Source organism: Spea bombifrons, chromosome 4 (assembly GCF_027358695.1).
Source record: "Spea bombifrons isolate aSpeBom1 chromosome 4, aSpeBom1.2.pri, whole genome shotgun sequence".
Classification (NCBI taxonomy): Eukaryota; Metazoa; Chordata; class Amphibia; order Anura; family Pelobatidae; genus Spea; species Spea bombifrons.
In genome coordinates this window covers 92923957-92937648 of record NC_071090.1, presented here as the reverse complement: position 1 = coordinate 92937648, position 13692 = coordinate 92923957, and the positions used below count along the sequence as shown (strand labels likewise).

At 43.7% G+C, this 13692-nt stretch overlaps 1 protein-coding gene across 1 annotated transcript in view; it reads right to left on the bottom strand.

Moving 5' to 3' along the window:
- MAP2K5 (mitogen-activated protein kinase kinase 5) overlaps positions 1 to 13692 on the bottom strand; it is a 48723-nt gene that overhangs the window by 32189 nt on the left and 2842 nt on the right. The window contains exons 4-8 of the mRNA XM_053465483.1: positions 11936 to 12005; positions 9606 to 9646; positions 8851 to 8918; positions 8268 to 8316; positions 3513 to 3577 (exon numbers count right to left, since the gene is read on the bottom strand). Of these exons, the coding sequence (XP_053321458.1) occupies positions 3513 to 3577; positions 8268 to 8316; positions 8851 to 8918; positions 9606 to 9646; positions 11936 to 12005 (293 nt within the window). The remainder of the gene's footprint in view (positions 1 to 3512; positions 3578 to 8267; positions 8317 to 8850; positions 8919 to 9605; positions 9647 to 11935; positions 12006 to 13692) is intronic.

The window sequence follows — 13692 nt, the reverse complement described above, 5'->3', positions numbered from 1 at the left end:
TCTAATTAAACCGGGGACGGTAACTGGTTGCCTAAGTTTTAATCAGTTTCAATCACCTATTGATCTGCATAGAGAAGCTAAGCAAAAAAACATCTGAGTAAGAGATGGCTTGGGAATAGCTTGGACTAAGAACAGACCTTGTAGTCTTGGGAAATAAGTTCTGTTTTAAACATCCGATAAAGAAGCTGTTCAGCATCGCAGCTCAAGGCCCAGCGCAGAATGACTTTAACTAACCAGCAGAAATTTATCATCTTCAGCCAGAATCAATGTACTGATCAATTCCCCCTCCTCGCAAACACCGGCGTCTGCAGGGACTGGCTGGCAATTTAGGGAAATTACACCATGTAAATGCTTGTGCTTTTAATTGAACCGTTTCATCAAGATGCCTTCCTAAGGTTGCCCCTCCATCTATCTGCCCTAGACCAGGCCGTTTGTCTTATAAAACGTTCACCGCAGGTGCTGATGGGGGCACAAGGCAGGACAGAGCGACCGAGAGACTGCTCACGACGGCAGGAAACAACACGCGGAGTTTGAAAGAAAGGAGAGAAAAGAAAGCGAAAGAATGAAGAATAAAAACGTATGAGAATGACACAATCTCACTTATATGATGCATTGATAATATGTAAAGCTGAAGAAAAAATTCACAACCTGTCATATTTTCCGACAAGCGCATAATGCCCAGCCACTCATCAAGAGTCCTAAAATTGTGAACATAGGTAAGATCATATAGCACCTAAAAACAGCTAGATCAGCCTGAGGATTGGCTGAGCATAATGTGAGCTGTTGCCTAAGGCTGTGGCCATCAAACCATGACTTCCTTAATTTTGCTCTAGAGCAATAATAGAGAAAAACCATGTGCTAACATTAATACTGAGGGAAAAGCATCCACAAGTCAACTGAACCGGGCTGTGGGGGAGAGGCAATAATAAAATAGGTATAGTAAGGTAAGTAATATAGGGAAGGGTGGGATAGAGGGACGCGGAGAAGCAGCAGCGAGCTCTATCTAGTCCGGGAAGTGCATGACTTCCCAGCCACGCGAACACTTAATTAGGGCGTGAAACGGCGGCAGAGAAACGGAGCTGTCTGTTTCTGGAGAAAGAGCAGGATGGATGGCGCACACTGACAGTTGTTTGAGGCTTAATTGGTTTTGCAAGAAAGTTAAATTCAAATAAACGTGCAGACTCCTCATTTACTGCCAGGAATAAAGACATATAGACTTGTTAAAGGTGATGGGAAAAGTTTTTATGACTTTAAACGAGCTCTTCCTCTGGAGGTTTTCTGCTCCGCGATTTCTAATATACAACAGCCTTTCCTCTTCGGCGCTGGGTTTTTTTGTGTGTGCTAAATCAATTAGCTATAGTTTATTGCTTTGCTGCCTACATTGTGTGTTTTTCTTCACATTACAAAATACAGGAAAATATCATAAACTGTACAAGCCAGTGGGCCAGATCAAAGCAGGATCCTACCCCCAAATCCAGAGCTGTTCTGCTAGCAAATACAGGGACACAGAAAACAGATCAGAAACAGCCTGGGTATATCTGGAGGGGTGGAGAACACATTATCTGGAACAGAAGATGTATATTATGAGTTTATATTCAGTAATAGGAGTTCGTAGGGAGGTGTAATGCTATGGCCAGCAATGTACCATGGTATAAATCTACGCCTAAGGCACACCAGCAACCTATCTCCAGGTACGCTGTGAAGGAGGGCAGCTCAGTACGTCACCTGAACTCAAGCCTTCACTCCCTTGCAATGGGAATTAAGCATGCAAAGATTGCAAAAGTAAACATGATAATGGTCTATTAAACAGGAGAAACATACCTGCTCTCTCATTAAAATAGGCGGCACAACAATATTGCTGCCCGAGGACTAGATTTCTAACAGTTAAGTGAGGCGTTATAGGGTACACCTTCACGGAACCCTTAGAGAAATTCTAGGGGGCAGAATACATAGGTAGGGGTTACACAGATTAATAAGAGTTATAGTTATATTCCTAAAGTTAGGAAGTATAGGGAGAGATGACATGAAACAATAAGTAGAGATAACGGGGAGCATTATATAGAGGGGTATAAATAAAATAAAGATGATATGGAGAGACAGGATTCCGTTTGCAGGATTTTCCGCTGACCCAAGAGCCTAAATCCCTTTAAACAGTTTAGAGATCCATCACGGCCCTGGTTCTAATGCAGTAGTGTTACGCGCGGTCTCAGGAGACAGGTGACTGAAGATTACTTTAGAAAGCGTTAGAGTCACAAACTGATTTTACAGTAGAGACGGCAACGGACATTAAACCAATTCGATTCTAAATGATTTGGAAAAATCATTAATGCCATCAAACATATAAAGAAAGCCAAGTATCGTACAGGGATGCTGGTCTTTACACAGGACGGAAAAATGCAGACTCAGAAGGGTCATCAAGCTGTATGTTTCTATGGAAACAGACTTGGGTCCAGGGTCCCTCGGGGTATGTTACTGGTAGCCATGCATTGCAATTAGCTGCCCTGACACTGGTAAATAGATACATACTGCAACATTTAGAAGGAAAAGGGGTTAACCTGTAACAATTGGATGGAGTGGGAGGTCAGAGCCCCCTGGTGTTTTACTGGAGACGGGGCTCCTGTGGCTTGATTTCTTTCCCTCTTTATAGCGACGTTATTATTCCCGAGAAACAGGAGGGTGATTACAAAGCGTGGGCAGTATTGTTTTTGGGTTCTGGACAGACAGATATTGCTACACAAACAAGTTTTCATCCACTTGCGCCAATGGAAGAAAAAACAAATCAATACATGGCTGCCATATTTCTGCCCAGAACCTGCTGAATCTGGATTAAAGCTACAGTGTGCTACAGAATGTGTGAGACGCAGTGCATGACAACACACAATGACTCACGTTTAACTAACCACTGCCGAACTGCCCCCTACACACAGCAAAATAGGTGACTTGGTGTACATGGAGCCATCTTGATGTGATGATAAATAATCCCCTTAGTCCCTTCCCTGTCACTAAGCATCTAAATAGAGGTGTGAGATTATGTCAATGAATATGGGCTCTTCTGTCAATATCTTGACTGCATCATGCAAACAACCAGAACACAGCTCTCCTTCTGACTGTACTTTTCTTCCAGTTTCCATACCTGGGAACTCTCCAGGTTTTCAGCAGGAAACTCTTTGAGTCGCGGGAGCAGCTTTGGGACACGGCCAACACCCGGCCAACTTCCTCTCCAACCACCACTTTACCTGCAACGTCATCGGGACCACCTTCCCCAAGAAGGGAGGACCCGGGGGTCGCTGAAGCTTAAAAGTTTCCATGTATGCCAAATACTTCATACATCAGAGATTTAGATTTACGTTCCCATTGCTTTTTGAGAAAATATGGTACTGTTTCCACTACAAAACAAGTTCCGCATTAGGCTCACAAGCTCTGTGGAGGAAATCTGAAGAACCTAACCAAAAAAACATCTGTATAATTGGGCAAGGCCCTGGCACACCAACACGACATGTTCATATACTCACTTGTATACAGTTCCTCCATTTCCATGACCCAAAATATCTCGATACTGGATGTCAAGCTCATTAATCTGCATGAAGAAATGAAAAAACATGGAGTGACAGGTGCCAATAAAACAAGCAAGAAAGATGAAGTGTGGAAAAAGAATTATAAAAAATTATAACAAGAGACAGTATTATTATTTATTGGTTTATATAGCGCCATCATATTCCACAGATCTGTACAATGTGTAAACAGGCAAGTAATGCATGACTTTACACATCTGACTTACAGAAACAAGATGTAAGGAGGGCCCTGCTCAAACAATCTAGAAAGTGTAAGGCCGTATTTCACACTGAGATCATCGGATGAGGAGTGTATTTAGAGATGAGTGAGGAGATGTAGGGAGGGGAACCGCTGTGAAAGTAAGAGTCAGGATTTTTAAATGAATCCTGAAGCGCACAGGCAGCCAGTGAAGAGACTGACAGAGGGGAGAGACGTTAGTAAAGCGAGGAAGCTTGATGGATTGTAAAGAGGGTAAGACAGGTATGAGGGAGACCAGCTAAGACTACAATAGTCAAGACAGGAGATACCAAGGGTATGAACAAGCGTCTAACTGGCATCTTGTGTTAGGAAGGGACATACCCAGGCAATGTGTTTAAGATGGAGATGGCAGTTTTTTGAGACAGACTGTATGTGGGGGGTAATGAAAGGTCGGAGTCAAGGATGACACCAAGGCAGCGAGCGTGAGTAGACGGGGAGATGATTGCACCATTGACATTGAAGGAAACTGTTGAGGGAATGTTGGCATTGGAGGGAGGGAAGATAAGAAGTTCGGTTTTGGAGAGATTGAGTTTTCGGAATCATGCAGACATTCAGTTAGAGACAGAGACAGAGGCAAGGCAGAGAGATTGGTAATGGTAATGAAAGTTTGCTTAGTGAGGTAGTGTAAAGTGAGAACAGAAGAGGTCCCCCAACTAAGCCTTTTGGTACACCTAGATGGACACTCTGAATGCATGAGAATTAAGTTATTCATATATTATTGCAAAATGAAGAGCAAGGGTCAATCCAGCCATAATGTGCACTTTAATGCATATGAGAGCTCCTTTTAAGCATATGTGGTGCCCCCTTGCAAATGTATGGGTGGATCCTGCAGCATCCAGCATATGCATTTGCCCCTTTTCCCAACCGTCAGTCATTTTCTATGTGGATTCAGCTCTGGCTTGGTGAAGCTGTGGACAGAGCTCTGTCCATATACCTGTTCGCAGGAATGGAAAACGATCCCATTAAGACTGGGTATGGAAACATTGCAAGGACGCCCAACAAGAACCACATACCCAAGCGGAGAAATTGCACCCACTGATTTCAAAGGAAAATGTTTGGCTGGTCTAAACACCCAATAAGTGTTGCAAATCATCTTACCACGGAGCTGCAGCCTCTCCATATTTTTTAGAACATTTTAAAGAATACCCATTACAGTACTTGCATAAAACAGCTTACATTCTTCAGAATGTAGATGTTCGGAAGATTAAAACGTCCCTTTAATGAGGACAAGGAAAGTGTGGAGGAGAGGGGAATGGGAATGACCACTGACATGGGGTGAAGAAGAGATAGTGGGTGAGATTTGTGGGGATGGAATAGACAATGAGATAGGGGGATGGGTGGCCAAGGGAAAGTGGTCCATAAAAAAAGAGACAGACTGGGGGCTGAGAGAGTGGAATATAATGAGTAAATGACAGAGACAATGAGAGACAGTGAGTGACAAAGGGACACTGTGTCAAGCTCTGGATGTAAAGTGTCAGGAAAAAGCAATGTGGGGCCATAAACAACCCAGGGCCCAGGTCATTTCAAGTTCAGCTGCAACAGCAGCAAGATCAATACAACATTTGCCGTCCAATTTATAAAAGGTGATACCAAGGGACAGAGTGATGGAAAGTTTAATGACAATTTGTTTGCCTGGGTCATTTCATTAAAGTTTGATAAAAGGTGTCAGTCCGGGATGATATAGCAGAGGTGCAGAGGGTCAATCCAAGGGAGGGGTGGGGGACCTTCAGGAGCCCCAACGGGTGGTTACTAAATCAGATGGGGCTGTTTAACACATTTTCTGCCAAGCCCCACTGGATAGTAAGTGTGATGGATACATGCCCATGAACATCCCGAGATCCATTCTGAAAATAAATATTGTGACATTTTTTTAAGGTGCCATTAACCAGCTATGGACCCTCTCTGTCTGCCTTATCTCATCCATATCATCCGATTCGGACACTAGAATTGCTAGCTCTCAAACAGACAAGCTTACAGGCTGGTAATTCTTACAAGTGCACATACAAATCCCATAAAGAAGAGAAAACTCATTTAAAAACTATGGGTGAAATAAGACAAGCAAACAAAATAGTGCACACCTATGTGTACACTACAAGCTATTACATGGCAAATACATAAAGCTACCTGGAAAACCATGATGAAATTATTAGAAATTATTCCAGGTGGGAAACATGTTTTAATAGACAGTATGATTTTAGTATACTCAAACACAGTAAGAACATTCAAGAAAGTTTGGTATCAATATTAGGACACTATCCCCCAAAAAACACAATAAGCAACATTCCAACAACCGCCACAGAATCAGAATAGTTTGCATGTCTTTACTGAGAAACACATGCATTCTGCAACAAACATTTGCCTCTAGTCCATCACCTGGTGCCCATAAAGACACCTCCGCCACCATCTACCAATAGGTCCAAGTGTTCTTGTTGTAATGGGTGAACAATGACTTGGGTGCCTCCTCCATCACCCTCTGCATTACGTTGTTTGTGGAAAGGACAGGCTTGTGTTAATACCCCCTGAAGATGTCCCTATGGACGTCTATTTCTTTGGACTTTTCCGTGTCCTATTCAATTCATCCATCTGTTGTTGTGTCCTAAACGGCTTAGCTTTTTTGATGTGGTTCTGCTACCCAGCCTTTCTCTGATGGTACTCTTAACAGAGCCCACACTCTTTGAAATACATTAGGTAATAATTTCTCCTGTGCTCCAATCCGCCCTGGCTTCTTGTGTGAAGTTTCTCCTGGGCTCTACTTTATGCCTGTCTTTTATAATACCTATTCCCAGTGACTTCTTTTAATCATGTAACTGAGTAATATGAAGTTGCATTAAAAATGTATACTAAATCATGACCCTCTAGGACTAATATGCTAGCTTTTGCACAATTCTCGAAGTACCTGACAGTGACGGTGCTGACGGATCTCAAGGACTGAAGTTAAAACTGAGCCTTATGCTATGTAACAAAGCATACTAAGAAGTGAGTGACACTAAACACTAAAATAACATACAATAGATGGATTCATTTGTCATTTTTCCAGCATTATTGCTGCAGAGCATCTGAGTCCCCAGGCCTGGCAACTTTGGTATGAATCGGCAGAGACGAGACTCACAGCCACGGCGGCTTTGCTTCCAATCAAGTGCTGACACTATCAATGAGGAATCAATACCAGTTTTCACAGAAAGTGACAGAAAAGAAATAAATATTTATACCACATAACCGGCATCAATGCAGCACTCCAGTGCTATTCCTTGCCTGTCAATAGCTGATTATCGTGAGAAATGGCTTCTCGTTTTCTATTAATGATTAATAAGGAACAATATTAACCTTTTACTTGCTAGCACTCGACATATCTGAGACCATCAAGTCCATTGCTGGCTCCTAGGACTTTTCTAGTTCTGGTTGGTATATGAGGATGGCTGATGCCTACATATATCTGATGTGTATATTAAGATACATTTATGGCAGGACTGTACACTGTGTAATGGGGACACGTCTCTCTTCTCAATGTCATACTTAGTAGCTTTTTTTCCCCCACTAGGAGATGTTAGTATCCCGTATGAGTAAATAGATACACATAAAGTGTATGGAAACAGCATGATAGATGCCTGTGAGGAGCGGAAGGGGGCAAGAGAGGTGGAGAGTGGGGGGCGCTTAATTGTCTTCTTGACACGCTCAACTATGACGACTTGATTCATGAAACGCGGATGAGTCTTAGAGGGGTCATGCCGGCAAGACGCTGAGATAATTAAGATTTCAAGCTCCTGAACAAGGAGGGGAAGTGAGCAGCAGTTAGGAAATCAATAAGGCCCTTTTATTTGCACTGACACAGATGTCTTGGCCAATTGATCCTAATAGGCAGACTTGATAGCATGGGGCAGCTGCCTCCCCAGAGCTCAGAGAAGAGCCTGTTGGTTGTCATATGCGCTGCTCCCACGCTTCCCTCTCCACCGTGCCAGAGCTGCTCCAGCACTTGTTACTCCAACACCAGAACAGTTCGGCTAAGGAACCACCAGGGCAAGACTGAAGTGCGGAAAGCTAAACTTGCGCTAAATGAACAACTGTAAACCAAATTCTACACATTGATTTATTTAGAAAATATATAAGACCAGGCCTTATATAGCTATGCTTATAATAGAAACCACTCTTCTCCACCACTACCCAATACTTAAGATTAATTACAACTACTAAAAATGAGTATCATATTTCCTCCAAGTCCTCCACAGCCGCATAACTCTAGCCAAACGCAAACAGCTAACATACTGTAAGAAAAGGAGAAAACACAAAGTAACAAAACAGTGATGTAAGCCTGCAAGAATGGTAAAACATTTTATGCTGTTTTCTCTAAAAAAAGACAAACAGATGGACAACTCTACTAGTCTGTAGAAGTCAACAACGCGTGTAACACAAAACGAAAAACCGTGATGGACACGGACATGTATGAGAAGAACACCGCTCACCTGTCCATTGGCAAGGATCTTCTTGAGCTCCGCAGATGACTTCTTGAGACTAAAATGATAAATTAAGCTTGTTAAGGCACACGCTTGGATACAAATCAGAATATAACAAAAATCAGCAATTGTATCCTAGCTGGCCAACCTCATGTATGTCTGTGCGATTTTAGACTACAAGCCTTTTAAATGTACTGGTACACCTGGAGCTGGGATGTATGCGGACCACCTAAGAAGCCATTACCTGTTTAAGCTTTGACGTCAGTAAACCAATTATTTAATAAGGCAAAGGTCTGCAGGTTCAAGTCACTACCATCATTATGTGTTACGAAAGGCCAGCACTGGCAGGTTTCTCCTGCAAGAAGGATTGAGCAGGCCCTGCATATTGCATTGTTTAAATCGGTGAGGTGACTCAAATCCAATTGATTCAACTATAAATTATGCAGGGCCAACTCCGGCCCCCATGCAGGTGAAGCTAACAGGCATCAGCCTCTCATAACAAAGTAGAGTTTGGGACACAGACACTAGCGGATGTATTTCCAGACTTATCTGCCCCGGACAGCGGCATGTGTCCTGCCTCTCACACACTCACCTATTGCTGGCCAGGTTGTCTGCCACAGAGGGACTGCTGTTACCGGAAGGCCCAGCCCTGGTGTTTACCTGGACAGAGAAAGGACAACGTTAAAGGCTGTTCTATACATTAAGCCATTGATCTAACCAGCCAAACCCCTGTTAATACTGATATCCCTGGCACAGACGCTTTATGTCCTATGTAAGCGCCCCCTTAATATTACATACATTTAATGGATTCTGATAGAAATAGGTTAATAAAGGTTATCTGGATTCTATATATGCAGGAAGGCACCATTGGAAAACACTCCATAAAGAAAATACACCTGTTCCCCTACATTAGTGGTAATTTTTTTCGCAGATTGAACAATAACGGGAAAAAACGTGCAAAGTACGAATGGCTTTGCAACAACATTTTCAAGAAAGAAACAGCGAAAAAGTCAATCTGTGACCTATGGGGGACTAATGCGCCCCTTTAAATCTTTGTGTTCTAGGGGAGCAAGCTGAGCCGTCCCTCCGACAAGGGTTAAAACAATGAATATGTTAACCAAAGAGTTAACACAATAAGGGCTGGCAATAAGATCCACATGTAGCTATAGATCCGTGCGTGTTTGTCTCGCGCCCCCCGTATCTGCATCCTCCATTGCCGCGCACAAATGCAAGTACTGCTTGTCATCGGTGTTTCAAGTGCAGGGTTTTTTTTTTGACATTTCAATAAGTGGAACACAGCATTTCAAATCCATCCAACTTTACTGAAACAATTATTGAAATTCCTACCTTGAGGCCATGTATGTTCCGCTTCCCGGGAGGCTTGCAGGCTGCAACAGTAATAGACTAAATTGTAGATCACATCGGGCCCATTTAAAATCACACATCCCCCCCCCCCTGCTTCTGAAATGAATCGTTTAAAAAGAAATGAGAGTGACACCAAAATTAGCAGCGAGGAATGATTGAAGAGAGGCTCTCTGAGCGGAGAGAGAGAGGTCCCAGAAGACAGGATCCTTTCTGCGAAATAGCAGACCCTCTTGACACCGTCTCATCTAAATTCTAATTTCTGCTTAAAAGACATAATAAAAATCACACACGCACACATACACACGCTCGCACACGGTAAGCTAAAAATGATTGTGTGCTGCCCTTAATTCCACATTCTGGAGCAGGTGCTGCAATACTGGGAATTCCTAGCAATAGGCAGGACAGACTATCCATATTAATATCCCTGATGTTCTCCACGTGCCGCTTGTCGGCACACAGCTTGTTATTAAACGTCCCCAATATCTCTTGCGGAAAAGGGCGCTCTGATCTCCTTTCAGGCCGCAGACGGTAGCCTCGCGCATCGCAGCGAGAACTGACACCTAAGTGTGGCGGCCGTGATATATGTGCTGGGGATATTCTACAATCACAGGGAGATAACGTGATCGAGGCCAACTAAATCCGCCCGGGTATTCCTCTTCCAGAGAGACTGATAAGATATGGAAGAAAACAAAGAGAGAAAATCAAAGAAAACTTTTGTTCAATGCACGGGGCATAAATTAACCTTCTGAGTGCCACAAGGATGAGTCTACACCTGTGGAAGTCAAAAGGTTAATATATGCAGCCACTTTATAGCACAGCAGTACAGGTATTGTCAATGGGTTTCCTAGCAGGAGGTCATGATGTCCCCCATGGTTAAGTTGTGTGGTCTTAGCGTGACCCTGGGTGGCCACAATATTTCTCAGCTATGCTGTGGCAGCGACTGCTCAAACCTGACAGTTATAACCCAATGGGATTAATAAACATGGCGGACATGGACATCACATCATGTCCTGTGGAGATGGGAGTAAAGTGGTGGGAACCATTATCAATGGATGAAAGCTGATCCTGAGTGGAAGCTTTGTGCAGCTGCAGCTTCCTCCCGCAGCCCCGTCTGTCAGCACGCAGGACCACTGTTATGAATAGAAGCGCGCTCACAGGTCTCGGCTGCTCCCTTTTCACGTCCCGCCGCAAATTGTTGTTAAAGTCACTGTCAATTTTGATTGATTGTCTTGAAGTAAAGAATTACATTTTTGCCCCCTGCTCGGTCTCGGTGGAATGCATATTTAACCCCTGCTGTGTCAGCGGAGAGTGCGCTGTGCCCCAGCTATTAACAATCGTCACGCACTCTATAATTACTGCACACATCAATAAGCCTTTGTGCAACGCAGCAAGATGTGAAGTAATGTCTCGGCGTGCGCGGGCAGGCGGGCGGACGGGCGGTAGGGAACAGGTGCAGGGCTTCCCGCTTTTGTTGCTGCAGAATGTCTGCGTAAACGTTTGTCAGGCATGAGGCTGCTGTACATGCAAATGCACCTTGTGAATAACCGCACCGGGTGAGCTGTACGACCCGCGTGTGTAAGGTGCTGTGTTCCTAATTGCTAGAAAGCCTCCGATGCTTTGTGATGCTTGCCCTCGTATAATGTGCAGGAGAGACTCTTGTGTATTAGCCTTTACCAGCTGTGCTGGGAATCTGACTCATGTGTCCCCCACCTCTCCATTGGTTCGATCAGGTAGCATTCTGTCCACAATTCCTTTTGGTCTTTACAACAGAAAGTGATCACCTCTGGCCTCAAACTTTCTTTTTTTTATCTTATGTCCTTCCTCTAACCCAATCAAAGCCAAAATCACGAATTGTCTGTTAAAAAAGCCCCTCTAGATGAGGAGTTTTATTTCCAACCATAATGAATAACAACTAATTTAAGTGAAATTTATTTTAGGTGCTTAAGGGGTTACGCTAACACACACAGCGTTTAGCTAAAGCGTGCCTAGCCAACATACACACACATCCTTTACGTGTATGGGAACAGAGGCACCCAATGCAACTAACCCTTGTATGCAATATAATTGGGGGTTTAATAATGGAGTTTATGCATAAAGTTTTCCACAAACTGCTAAAAGTGAAGTAGGCATCACAAACATTTATTGGGTTGCTAAGGTGATTGCAAGTTTATAACTTGGTCAGAGAAACGGAATTCCAGTAGCTTTGTTTCTGTAGTGTTAAATACCGAAGCAGCACCTACTGAATTTTGTTTATTTGCTATAAAGTCTTGGGAAACCTGTAACCCGCACTGTTTACTGCACAGAACACTCACCTCGTGGGTATATCTGCAGCGGCTCAATGAAGGGACTGCTGCCTTGTTGCTCTAACACCATACTGCAGTACTGCAAAGAGAAAGCAATATGTATCAGAAAACAGCTTTGCAATGGAAAAGAAGCAAGAAGCAAAGAAAAAATTCCTCCCCATAATCAAAGAAGCAACAGCTCCATAAAATTGGGGATCACCTATCTTGAGCACAATGGAGAAGGAGCAGTGAAGGTGCCTAGGTCTATAGTCCAGTGCAGTGGCAGTGCCTAGGTCTATAGTCCAGTGCAGTGGCAGTGCCTAGGTCTATGGTCCAGTGCAGTGGCAGTGCCTAGGTCTATGGTCCAGTGCAGTGGCAGTGCCTAGGTCTATGGTCCAGTGCAGTGGCAGTGCCTAGGTCTATGGTCCATTGCAGTGGCAGTGCCTAGGTCTATGGTCCAGTGCAGTGACAGTGCCTAGGTCTATGGCCCAGTGCAGTGGCAGTGCCTAGGTCTATGGTCCAGTGTAGTGAAGGTGCCTAGGTCCAGTGCAGAGTCTAAGCCTAGTGTAGTGTCTGCGCCTATGACTACAGCACACTGCAGTGATGGTGGCTAGACTGCAGATAATGTACCTTGGCCTACAGCACACTGCAGTGATGGTGGCTAGACTGCAGATAATGTACCTTGGCCTACAGCACACAGCAGTGGTGGAAAATGGGCCTACAGTGCACAGCAGTGACATTGCATAGGCCTACAGTGTGCAGCACTGATGGCGCATGGGCCTGCAGTTGACTGCATACAGCACACTGCAATTTAGATGCCTAAGCATACAGCACACTGCAAAGAAGGTACCTAAGTTATGAACCTTGGACACACAACTTGAATTCTCCCTATCCCTAAGGGGAGTTCGGCATCCAAACGCAGGACTGGAGCACAGCAATCAAAAGGAATTGCCTAAATGGAACAGTATCCCACTCCTATACTGGGGCAAAACTATCTGCCTCCTCCGCACAGAGACATAATATTGCTATCCGCTTCTTACTTCTGCAGCATGAAGTCAGATATAAATCGAAGGAAGAGGAACATTCCCACTAGGATGAGGACGACAGGCAGCTGACAGCCTGGAGGGGGTTAATTACCAATGAGCCGTAACTTTAAGTACTGCATAAAAAAAAAGCTAAGAAATTGATAGTTCATTTATCCGGCACGATACCTAATGCACAAGTCATTAAGAGAGATTATTCCTAATGTGTAGCTCGCATTAAAAAACATCAAGCGAGACCCCAACCCTCAAAGTCATCGGCGATCATTTATATCTTCAGGAGCTGACAGGGAGCTGCTTTAAAGATGGCTACACAGACAAACATTTTTTATTTATTTATTTTTTCAATAGGATTTGTTTTCCCCAGGAAGAAAATACATAAGTAAGTTTGATTCCGCACAGGTAAGGCACTGTTATTCTTCAGAAGTAACGTATGCTGATATCGGACACAATCCTTCTTTCATAATAAGATTTTGCGTTACGCTTCATGGGGGCTTCTATTTCAAAACGGTATTGAATCTAACACAAGCGATAAGAAATAACTTAACGGAATTCCATGAAAACAAATGGAACTCTAGCGGAAAAATAAAACGAGGTAAGAGGGTAAACTGGCAGACCTGTGCTGGTCACAGTTCTTCTGGTGTCATAACTGATGTGGTTAATTGAGTGAAGAGTTTGTGTGATTGACAAAAGTGAGTGTATGCGAATGAAACGACAGCAAAGGGTATGTTAATGTGCTGGAAACAC